The sequence below is a fragment of the Halyomorpha halys genome, unplaced genomic scaffold (genome assembly GCF_000696795.3).
Source record: "Halyomorpha halys isolate HHAL.00 unplaced genomic scaffold, Hhal_1.1 Scaffold932.1, whole genome shotgun sequence".
In the NCBI taxonomy this organism is placed as follows: domain Eukaryota; kingdom Metazoa; phylum Arthropoda; class Insecta; order Hemiptera; family Pentatomidae; genus Halyomorpha; species Halyomorpha halys.
Genome location: NW_027115188.1, coordinates 623,653 through 636,639, shown reverse-complemented (window position 1 = coordinate 636,639; position 12,987 = coordinate 623,653). Strand labels below are relative to the sequence as shown.

The following is a 12,987-nucleotide window of genomic DNA, read 5'->3' as shown; positions in this document are numbered from 1 at the left end:
ATCTTATAATGCCACACTGGCAATCCAAGATGTAACACACCTGTATATATACACTTATTCCTTTGTATATATTTAATTTATTGTTCTTATTTTTCTAGGAGGTCAGAAAAAAAAAAAAAAAAAAAAAATAACAATTTGAATTTGATATTCACGAATTAAAATATAAATATTTAGTCAGATTAAGATAAGTACAGAACAGATAAAAATTTTGTTTATTAGAATTATTATTATAGATGTAAAATTTTTCTTTTTCTTTTTTTTTTTTTTTAATAAAACATATCTAATTACATTAATGTAGAGCTATTTCTTCCAGTGGTTTATATTCTCTTCTTCCCACTATAAAGCGGGCACTCCTGTAACGAGGTTTGTTTCATTCCTCATTGACCCCCGTTATAGGGAAGAATCATTCAGATTTTTTAAGACTCTGACCCCTAGTGTTTAATTACAATCGATAAAATAATGTAAATAAAAAAGTACTAATTCTATGCTAAACCCGTAAAGCACATTGTCTGACTCACGAAAAAACGGAAGAGCACCTGCACTCTCCAAGATTTTTAGATTCGAACGAACAAGTCAGGTAAATTTCTTAGCATGAAAAAGCCACCATTCACTTAAATGTGCTAGAGAAATGTAAACATGGCACTATTCCGACCAGTGAATTCTTAGCGTGTGTGTTAGAGGCACTAGAGGAAACACCGTGTAGGCTTTTAAGTAGTACTAAACCACAGTAAAATGTCATTTATAACAACAACAATTTTCGGATAGGCCTCATGGTACTTCCTCTAAAGGTACACTAATCCAAAAACACGCTTAGTCTCTTAATATTGTTAAGTGTCCTAATTTAACTTAAAATTTCCAATCCGGATATCAAATAATATTCCATACGTTTGATTTTTACTCAGTCCGACTAAACGACCATCGACCGAGCGGCGCTACGATTGTCCAATCAGGACCCGGCCTTTTGAAAAAAATTAATTTTTTTCTTTTCTTGGAGATATTTATATTAATATATATTGAAGTTCATTTAAATTCAGTTTTTGGATTAAGGAATATTTAATTTATTATTTAAGTATTAAATTATGATAGAGTCTCTAGGTTATTGTCAATAAAAATTTTAGAACTATACATTTTCTATCAACGTTAAGTATTTACAGCAAAATTTTGAGGTTATAACAAGCGTTACATGCTGTATGACATTACGTGAATAGTGTATAACACATGAGCGAATAAAAACCTTAAAAATGATTCCCAGCCCGGTTAACAAAACCAAAATTAAACATTTAAATTGCCCACGCCAAAATGTGCTATGAGTTCCCATTTCACTGAAAATGATTAATTAGCAACTATATCCCAATGTATTTTAATTCCTAATAAATAAATGTTCAATGTATTTTGATTCACTTATTCTCCTCATAAATATCTTTCAAACCTTTCTGTTGTTATAATTTAGCATATCTAAACCTTATTTTAATACAGCACCAATATCATCAGTATGTATATTCTAAACCTTGTTAAAACAAACATTTCCTATCGTCTATCAGGTTTTAGATCGATCACTTTTAAAGCAGTCATCCAAGATGTATGTTACGGACAAAAATTGAACTCTAAATAAAATTCTCAATCATTAGCTAGGGCTAATCTTTTACAAGAGTTAATCCTGAACTAAGCATGTAAATTTATTTATTAAATATGTAACCCTCTTGAGTTTACTAAACACTTTTGCTTTATTTTCTTTCATTTAAGTAAATGTCTAACTAACTTCAGAAGGATAAACATACACTTTAGATAATAATATCCATTAATGTCTACCTAATCGCATTTACAATTGTTGTTAATAATAAATGAACAATTATGAAATTATCTAATAAGAAGTCACAAAAATAACAAAAACTTGACCGTAATGTTTCCAGATCAAATAAATGGTGTTTGTGCGCAATTCAACTCTTTTCATAGCTTACATCTAACTCACCCTGGAACGTTCCATGTGAGATAATAGGCTCAGGTCAGTAAAACGTTGGTTTCTGAAGCCTTTTGGTGGAAATATTACAGTTGATTCTAACCATTGTGCTTTTAAGTACATTTTTTTAAGTTTGATTAGTAAAGTATCTGTTTAATACGACTTATGATTATTTTCATTTCGGTCGCGTAATTATTAATGGAATTTAAAATTATTAATCATCAAGTTAGTAATTTTTCCAGCTATCTAACTGCTTTGAACTGTCTGGGATCATTTGCTGTCTTATTTTATTATGCTTTGAGAGAGTGAGATATTCTTGACGTAAGGAGAATGATCGTATGAAAGAAAAAGTAAATGATTTTGCAATATTCAGCAAGTGGCCCTCTGACATTACTTTTTGGGACTGGAATGGATCTTTGAGAGCCAAGCTTTCCGAATCCATTAACTTTATCCCAATATGAGAGACCTTTCTTCGTTCTCAATTCATCTTTCAATTTCTTCAGGTAGTCAATCATCGTTCAACATAAGTGATATGTGAGAGCATCAGGAAACACCGAAATCAATCTTATGAAGCGATTCATTAATCTTAAAGCTCCTTTTCTTCCTCATCAGAAAGTCCTGCATACACTAAGCATCCGTAGTCAAAGAGTGAGAGAATGAGGGAGGATACTATAGGGTAACAGATAGATCGAGTCAATTGAATAATGGAATGTGAGAAGCCGTTTGAGGGGTGAGATGGATTTTTGGGTGATTTCGGCTATATAAAATGTATAGTGTAATTCCAAGTTAGATATATCGAAGGTAATTCTAATTATTCTAAATTTCATAAAGTTATAGAACTAAATAGAAATGTAATGGATCTTCAGAGAAGGGCACTAACGGAGGGTTTCGAATCATTGGAAATTATCGGATTCAGGCTTCACTTATTTTCAGAAGCGGAACCGTTAAAACTATCTGAATCACTTATAATATACGAATCGCTAAGGGGATATCGAAAGGGTGAAAGGAAACGCATATTTCCAGGTCACCTTGGGTTGAAATAATATTCGTAGTGGTGAATAAAGTTTGGAAGGTCATTGAAAAAAATGGAAAATAAGTTTGATGAAATAGAGCATCACAGTGGACAACCTTGCGAGAGAAGTAGTGATGATAGGGTGGGTTAGTTGGGAATTTTGGCAGTTTGAGAAAAGATAGACAAGAAAGAGTGGAGTTAGATGGATAAATTAGGTTAAGAAGATATAGAATATTGAGGTCATAAAGTAAGGTTTTGTTTTTAACGTATTTGTTTGTTTCAAACAGGAGCCAAGCTATTGTTGGAAGGACCAAAAACTAAATATTTAGAGGTATATGAGGATCTCAACCTTAGTGCCTCTAGACTAAAGCCGGTCGTTGGAGGAATTGACTCCTTTGAAAAATAATCTTAACTTAAATAAAACTAAACTGAACTTAAAAAAAATAATGAATTGTAGGATAGTGATCTAAATGTACGCAAGTTCTTTTTTACGTATTTGGAATGACATAGTTTCTGACCTGACTCATTGTGTGAGATTCCTGGAGCATAATTTGAAATGGATAAGGCTCCATGGCATAGAATTCTTCTATTTAGGAGAAGAGCTGTACATCCGGGAAGTCATGATTCCGATAAGTATGATATCAAGTCACTTGAGCAGCCGTTGGCTGATTAACCGGGGTTCATTTATTGGTTTAAATCATTGTTCTTTTCATAAAAAGGCTGTAATTTTGAAAACAAGTAAATCTAGAAAGTCACTGACGTATTTAACTATTCCAAAACTTTTGAAGTTAGTGCATATAGAAATTAATAGTTCGATTATTTTTTTAATGAAAATTAATTTTGAGGACAACAGAATGACTTACACAATTTTGTTCAGAATGGCTCATTTGTGAGAAACTTGGTAAGGAGATAGGTCTGAACATTATATCAGCAATAAGTGCAATAATGCTAAAATAAGAATTATAATAAAATGATAAAAATCAAAATGATAATTTAGTGGATAGAATGGCATTTCTTTTTATTAATCATTTATTGAATGTAAAATAAGAGGGGACCTTGAAAAAAAAAAGTCACCATAGCAACGTGACACAGATACTTATCTTAATAGACACAGCATGGAATATGAGTAATATTTATACTATATTTACAAGATCATTTTGAAATAACAAAAAAGGTTGAAAGGAATGGGGTCACCATATTCATCTAACCACCCGATTGACTAATGTCAAGCATCCATTTAAAGATTCACTGGACCCACGAAGCGTCGGCAAGACTAGAATAGTGAATTTCTGTTAAGATAATAGTGAATTTAATTACCAAATCCGGATTTGAACAATCATTGAAACTATGAAATCAGTGGAAGCTATCTTAACTCGAACCGGCTTACGGATGGATAGATATAAAATTCTAAATTAGAAATTTTCAATTATATTTTAAATGATACAAAGTTTCATTATGGTTTGTATCATTGTCATATTGAACATAAAATTGTTCTAAAGTAACAATATTTACTACGATTAAAACTATATCATGAATTAATAATATTAAAAAAATTCAACAATAAAACGAACTGCATAAGAGACAGTTCCAAATGCAATTCTCAGCAAGACACCTATAATTGTCACTTAACGCCACCTAGAGAGTGAAAAGAAGTTAGCTGATCGACCCTAGATGCCTGACCAATTGCCCTCAATAGCTGAGGTCACCAGTCAACGGAACGGGCGACCGAGAACTGAGGAAGGCCGTTCGCCAATGATTCAATCAGTGAAATGACACCAACACCGCACCAACACTGTTACATATTCAGTTTACGGTTCGGATTTGCCGGCTTTAACCATAACAGAGGGAATGGGAAGCAGTCGCCCAAGAAACTGGCATCCGTTATGCCTCGCTCAACTCTGTTACTTCACCGCGAAACCTATAAAAACAATCCTCCAGGTCCCGCAGAGCTCAATCTCAACCAAGACGTCGAAGGAGTAACTACAACCAAGAAATGGAGTCTATAATGAAGGTGAAGTTCTTGTATTCAATGAAAGTCGACACATATATGAGATTTAAAATTCAAGGCGGTCTGACAAATGTTTTCCTCCAGGTGTTGGTGGTGTGTGGACTGGCAGCTTTAGTAGGGGGACAAGGCAGCTATTACAGCAGCTTTACAGGACCTGTGTCCGGAGCCGTCGACGAGATCCTAGTTCCAGAACCTGCGGGCTTCAAGAAGAGCGGAGAGCCTACCTACGACTATGTGGTGAGTCTTGTGATCTAATTATAAGAAAAATAACAGGACCAACTAAAATTTGAATGAAAAAGATTTTCTTAAGAAAAAATAAATTCCTTGTAGTGAACATCAGAAGAAAGCACCAATTATAGCCATGTACATATTTTTTTTATAAATTGAATCATGACTGATAATATCTTAAAGTCGGTCGAAAACAACATTAAATGCCCAAATAGATTATGTTTACTTTCAAATACAAATATTGGGTTGAAAATATTCATGGTTTCATAACAAATTGTATAATGTTACACGCTATAAAATTAAAATAAACTACAAAATTAGAATCAACAATTTAAAGATATTTGTATATTCCTTTCAAAAATAAAGTAAATAAAATAAACTTAGTGAGAAAAATTAATTAGAACTAAGGTGATATGTAAAGTTTTGTTTTATTATCTTTATCTGCTGTCCTAAACGGAGAGCCAAGAGATCTTTGATCTGTAAAAAAAAAAATGTAAAATATTAAGCACAATAATGCATATTTAGACATCGTTTTATAACAGTTATTTGTAAAAAAAAATTATATCCTAAAATAATAATAGAAAGTCGTGTAATCATATCTTGTTTTAGTTGATTGAATATCACACCTTATAAATATATATTTTAAAAAAATTAAAATATGGTACTCTACATCTATCGACTTTTATTTCAGATTATTAATTAATGTTACAAAAAAGAATTTTTCAGAGGTAACCAAATTAATTGTCATACTACGAGGACATACATGAATACAAATTAGTTAATAAATAATAATTTCAGCTCAGATTTTAATAATTAATTTTAAAGAATGTATTAATCTAGTTATTATTTAATCTAACTTAAAATTCTTATGTCTAACTAAGCCCGAGTGTAGTCCGACGAAGTTTGTAGCCGGCATTGCGGGTACTGTATAGCCTGCCCCGTGCCCATTATAACTTATATCAATCGGAATTTAATAGTTAAAGGTTTAATTAATAATTTTAACAAGTATTTGAATAATGGGGAACATAAATAAGGCTTAATGTTTCGGAAAGTTAATTAAATAAGTATTGAAAATATATTAAAACTAAACAATTGTAACAGTATTAATTTGACTTTTAACAAAGTTACTAATCAATTAAAAATGTATATTGCAGTGAGCTTTATGCATTAAGTTCCACCTAGTTTTATTGTAAAGGACAATTATTATTTTTTAGTTACTAAGCAACGGTATAGCCTATGTTTGTCCGCATACAACAGATCAACTATTATTAAGAGAAAAAATAAATAAATTATCCTATATAGTAGAGAATTCACCAACTTTGTTTAACGCTTATAATATTATTAGATTTGTTCATGTTGATTTAATTTCAAATTAACAATATTCAACCAACCAATAGTCCCAAAATATTGGTAAACATGTTCGAAGTTTAAACGATTTGGAAGCCTCGGTCGCGACTCAAATTTTTTCAAACAAAATTTTGACAAATTCTTTACTTTTACATTGTAATTACAATTTTAAAGTAATAATATTATGATTTTACAACCAGTGCCTGCTCAGAAAAGGGATTTAATAAGCAATAAATCACTGGTAATGAGGGGTGAAAACATCAGACAGAACACAAATTGAGTTGTATTTTACTTTTCATTCGCTCTTCTTGAGCACTACTGTAAACAAGAAACATTGCGTGCTGCGAATCAGTATGTTTTACTTATGGTTTATAATTTCATGTTATTATATGTGTACATAAAATAAAATTAGAAGATGGTACAAAATATAAAGTACAACGTACCTTTTCAATTGAAATACAGGTATATTTTGTAGGTATAATATTTTATAATAATATTGATAATATATAGGGATGATAATATATAGGTATAATAATCTTTCTGAATTTCAAGACTCCTAATATTTAATGGTAAAAGAAAGGGGGGGAGGGCTATGGGTTTAAATTAAAAATGAGATTTTATACATCAAAAGGTTATATATTGACTTAAAAAAAATTATAAAAATAAAAGATTTTTTGTGACAAATTAAAACTTAATACAAAAAACATATTCAGTTTATTTCAAAATATTTTTATTTTAAATATATATTCCTCCTTGTCAAATAATAATTTTCAATCGAAATTTAATTTTTCCACATGAGATACTCCTATAATAACTTTACAAAAGTAGAAAACTTCTTGGATGATAAAACATAATTACAATCATTTATTGACCTTTCGACACAATGAGATCATTTTTTAATGTTATTGACATATTGAATTTTATGGGAAAACGACAAGGAGTTAAATTAAACCAATATTTTTTTCTACGTTATGAAAAAACTAATCCAAATTTATATAAATTTATGGTACAATAAGTCATTGGTTAAATATTTTTAACTGAAACTTTCCCTTTTTTTCTTAGTATATAAAAAAAAAATAATATTCCAATTCAAACAATAGAAAGCTATTTTTGCTCAACAAACCTCCTCTCATTTCAATTCTCTAAGTACATGAACGTAAAATCCGATTTCTTATTTAGGAATTTACAACTCACTATTTTTTTAATAGCATTAGTAGAGCTATTAAATAAATAAACAGTTATTTTCTTTGCTTTAAAGAAGGTGATTATAGCTGATTTTAAGTATACAAAACAAGAAGTTTTATTTCACCACCATCATTTTGCAAAAATTATTACAACTAACGAATTCCAAAAATACAATTTTTCACATTCAATATATTGAAAGTGTTAGTACGATCCATTTATAATACGTTAGTAGTTTTAAAAACTAAAATTTAGGTTTTAATAGGAACTTAAACTACAAACAATATAAATTAACAGGCAAGCGCGATCAGAACGTATGGATGACAAGTTTCCACGAAAGAAAAGTTCACCTTTGTTTATCAGTCCATCCCCCTCCTTTTCAGCTAATAGTAGATGTCATTCTCACCTGACTTAGTAGTGATGACTTTATATTGATGATAAAGTGATTTATGAGATGACAATCCAGGATCTTGGCCCGTTAGTGACATTGAAAGTGAGTACTTTAAGTTACTAATGAGACTGGATTATCATTTGTATAATTCATGTATGCTCCCATTAATATTAAATACCCGTAAAAAAAAATAAAACAAACTTAGAAATATACTCGATAAATACAGGAATTAAGCTCTCCCAATCACGTTTAGTGTTCTTGTAAAATGTATGCGTTAGGAAAAAACCAATCACTCTTTACAAAACGCCCGCAAAATAATGGCAGAAAAAGGCTTTTAATTTAATCAATTTTTGTATTTTATAATAAATTTATATTTTAGAAGAATTTACATAAGAAAAAGAGTGAACTTAGAATAGGATGAATTAAAGCAATTAACAGAGTACTATTTCTAGCAATCGGATTAGAAAAAATAAATAACTTTATTGGAATAAACTATATCTTTATTTCAAAATTAAATTATGATGAATAAAAAGTTTGGCAACTTGTAAAAATTTAATCTTAAATCTGTTTTTAGATCCAAAAATGATAAGACTAGCCAATAATTCATAATAGTAAATTAGAAAAAGTTCCAACAAGCAAGCCGTTTTTAATTAGTTTCACTTTTATCCATTATACGTATGTAAATTTGATCAAGTAACATTTATGTGAAAATGGAATTAGTTGCTATTTATCTGTGGCTGAACTAAATCTACGTTTCAAAATTGACAAAATTGTCGTTAAAATTATCAATTATCAGTAGTTATTGATGATGAGTTATTGATTATTATTATTATTATTAATGATTATTGATAATCTCATATTTTTTTTCAATATTAATATGTGAATTTGTTTCAGCCATAGGTGGATATCAACTCACTATGTCTTTAAAAAATATCACTTGATCACTGTTAACATCTTTTTTTAGACGGCTTCCGAAAATCTAATCTTCTAAAAACCGTCACTGGCTCATTTCCCCCTTTATATAATATCAATATTTTGAATTAAATCTATCGAGAATTTATTTCTTGCAGACCTGTTTTAATCTAATCCTTAACATTAATTCTTTTTTAACCATGTAGTTATGGAAAATTCTAAGTGGAACATTACAAAAAGATAAAGAATTTCAACATTTTTTTTTGGTATCGTTGATTTCCCAGTTCTGACAGAAAAACGTTGTAATTTTATGACAGCCACCGTTATAAATAAATTGACTTAGAATAACAACAAAGAGAAAATATACGTTATTCCATGATTTTGACACGATGTTAATGCTTGATTCCGTTAAGTTTCAAAGACTTAAAGATAAATTTCCTCGAGTGCACTAGGCGCCCAAAGTGATGGTGTCATCTGTCACACTGCAGAGAAATAAGAGAGGATGATCTAGAAGGTTTTAAACCTAAATAAATGAGATATCAGTAGTACCAATGGGATACGGAGAATATTCTGCCAATTATATTTAAGGGAATGCATGAAGTCCTTGGCGAGAGAGGCTGTTGTCCAAGCAATGGTTTGGAAAAACGATTGGAACTGCAACGAAACAAAATGGTGAAGGAATGCACATATTACACGGACTGTTTTGACTCGCTGAGGCGCATAAGTCACCATCGCACTTGAAGCAATTGTCAACTATCCGTCTCTGTCCACGTTTGCTAATAGTTCTGTTTTCTCAGTTAGCTACCACAATTTGTCACATCTGTAATACTTGTAACTGTGCGTCGTGGGAGATAAATGTAATAATATGTATAATATATGAAATGTATACAGGTTCATAATACAGGGATAGGAAACCCACTGGACTTCTAAACTATAATTCGAGTCCTATTACAGTACACACATTTTTTGTACAATATTACTTTAAAAGTTGGGGAAAACCTGGCGGATGAGCGTGGAAACTAACTACCACCTTGTATGAAAGTAGGTACAGTGATTCTTTATGTTGGGCCGTCTGTACCCAAAGGAGTTAAGGCGTCCAACTTAGCAACCAACTGCAGTGGCGCCGGTTCGAATAGAGGAGAAGAGGAGGGTTGACTTTTATTTGATAGCTGCACGAAACCAAAACTTGAACCTCACACCATAAACAGGCAGGAGTTAAAAAAAAAAAGAAAAGAAATATTTTATCAGGTATCAAATTTAAGATCGTTTATGTGATATAATGGTACAGGATTACTTCAATATATTATTTGATTGAATTTTTTATAAGTATGTAATGTTATAAGTATATTATTTTAGTTCCCCTGTAACAAGAAGTTATTTTTTCTTTATTCTTTCACAATGCGATGTTGTTTCTGTTATACTCGGGCAATCTGGCCAATGGTGTAACAAAAATTACACATTATAGTTATGCTCAAGATGATAGTTATAGTTGTTCTAGAAGATTTTTTTTCTTCTACGATTTGTTCAAAAGTATTCTATTCTAACAAGAGACTCTAATTTTTTAACATGTTCCGAATCCTCAAAAGGAAGCCATTAACAAACATATTTTTATTATTGTTTTTAATAATATCTATTTAATTAAAATAAAATTCTCATTTTACATTTACTTAACGCGACAATGCTTCATGGGTAGAAGATAGATAATTTTACGGTACAGACTTCTTTTAATGAATAGATATGAATGAGTCACGTGTGCATCCAAAGCTAGTCAAATGTTCAGAACTACCAGCTTCATGGAGTAAAAACTGGGCCGGGATGATGTTTGTACCTTTGTAATATAATTTACAAATCCATCAAAAAGTTAATATATCTACTTCTCAAAATTAAGTTGTTTTTTTTGGAAAACGAAGATAGCTTAGCTAAAAGTTAGTAATTTTAATTTTTTAATGCGTCCCTCTGAAATTGCAATGTTAGATCCAAGTTTTATTTGGAAAGGATTCTTGGTTTTTGAGGGGTCCCTGTACAAATTTTTACCTAACAGCCCTGATGAAGACCGACAATAAGCGTCGGCAGAACATAAATAGGCCACAGCCTTCATCATCTCTTTAAAAGTATCTTATTTTTGTTTTAGATATTTAAAAATTATCCAATTTTCTCAACAAAAATATCTTAAAATTTTGACAGGAAATAATACGTAGTTAGCTCAACTTATAGGAAAAATTATTTTTATTTAGGAATATTAGATAATGTGTAAATCACGTATTTATAGATAAAATCCAGGGAGTAAGGAAATATAATATTTCAACGTTATTTCTTTGGAATCAAGGAAAATTTAATGAAATCATTAGGCAGGTTTTAGCAAAACATTTGACGGTCAATTAAATTAAATTAATCTTTAAAAACATAATTACATCATAAATCAAACGTTACATTATTGGTTAACAATGAGTTTTAATTAATTTCTAAAACAATAACATTACTAAGAAGATTATAACAAGCTATGTATACACTAACATCATTGTTCGTGTTTTCTGTTGGACCAAAACACGAATTCAATTACTGAATCCAAACCTAAACTGTCCCAATTTTCTAAACCAGCCGTTACTAAGTAACCTCAGTTCATTTTGTAATGTCCATTTACACGGAATTATATACTTTTCTTTAATTTCAAGGTCTGTTTCCTTTGAGTGGGTCAATGTTTACTTTTTTTTTTTATTTTTTTTTTTTTTACAATATTAATTTGAAGTTATTTCTTAGTTTACTTTGATGGGGGGGGGGCTCACATTATGGTGTTTAATGGATTAGAATGGATAATCAACGTATTATTTTTGTGTTGTTTTCATGAGAGAAACCTCAAAATTTCAGTTTAGATAGGAATTTACTACAATTCTTCAAGTAGATTTAATGAGATCTTTGTGCATGTTTTCCTGATGAATCAGAAATACCAAAAATTTCAAGTGCCGATCAAGAGTATGGGTTAAAAATTTACCAAACAACCTTGGTTTAAAACAACCATAGCAACAAGTATTATTTAATTAGCCGCGAGAGCTAAAGAAGTGTAATGTGTTTGAGGGTGTCCCAAAAGCTGCTCATTTTATGGGCGCCAATTTGTGAGAACTACACTATCTTTATTTAAATTCGATGTCTTAAGGTACTCAAAACATCATTCCGTGAGTGTTTTGAAACAATTTGATCTCAAATTAATGAAAAACATATTTTTTATAAAATATTTTGACTGTTTTAGGGGTATATTGACTCGTGTGTTATATTTGTATGTACCACGTTCAACAACATTGGTTGTGTAAAGTGGGCTTTACGTTGATATGTAAATATTGTTTTATTAACTTACAATCATTCATAGCAATCTTGAGGTTTTATAGTCAATCTTAGCTTTCGGCTTCGTTATAAATTACACATTAAATCTTTAAGGAACTTATTAACCATTACAAAATGTATTGTTATGGTTAAAATATTGTATACATTTGTACATATTTAACATTTCAATGATAAATATTTAAGTTACATAATATTTAATTTACTATTGCAATAATTAAACACCGCAGTTATTTAACTCCCTCGAAATATTGGTGGTAAGGATGGAAAAGAATCTTGCATTAAAAATCAAATATATATTGTTATATGCCCAAAAATCACTTTAAAAGATAGTGAAGGAAGCTTCTCCGTTTAACAAGCACAATGGAGTAGTTTTGATGAAAAAAAATTAAAACGTCAAAACAAAAAAAATAAATAAAAAAAATAAACCGGACAACCGAAGTACTCCCATTTCTTCTACGGATTGGGCTCTTATTCGATATCTCCTTCAACATATTAATGAATTTTTTGGTTGTATTTAATAATTAGTGAAGCTTAGTATAGTAGTCCGGTGTCTTCCATTAAAATGAACGGATCATTGTAAATGCATTCAGTCTATATATATATATATATATATA

General features: G+C 30.3%; 2 protein-coding genes across 3 annotated transcripts in view; one reads left to right on the top strand and one right to left on the bottom strand.

The window, feature by feature from the left end:
• Positions 1-12,987, bottom strand: part of LOC106687224 (uncharacterized) — a 214,042-nt gene that overhangs the window by 29,019 nt on the left and 172,036 nt on the right. The gene's annotated exons all lie outside the window — the stretch shown is intronic.
• The window catches only part of LOC106687230 (cuticle protein 19), a 20,759-nt gene continuing 12,591 nt past the window's right edge, over positions 4,820-12,987 (top strand). The window contains exons 1-2 of the mRNA XM_014430992.2: positions 4,820-4,980; positions 5,062-5,214. Coding sequence (XP_014286478.1) covers positions 4,963-4,980; positions 5,062-5,214 — 171 coding nt within the window. The 5' untranslated portion in view covers positions 4,820-4,962. The remainder of the gene's footprint in view (positions 4,981-5,061; positions 5,215-12,987) is intronic.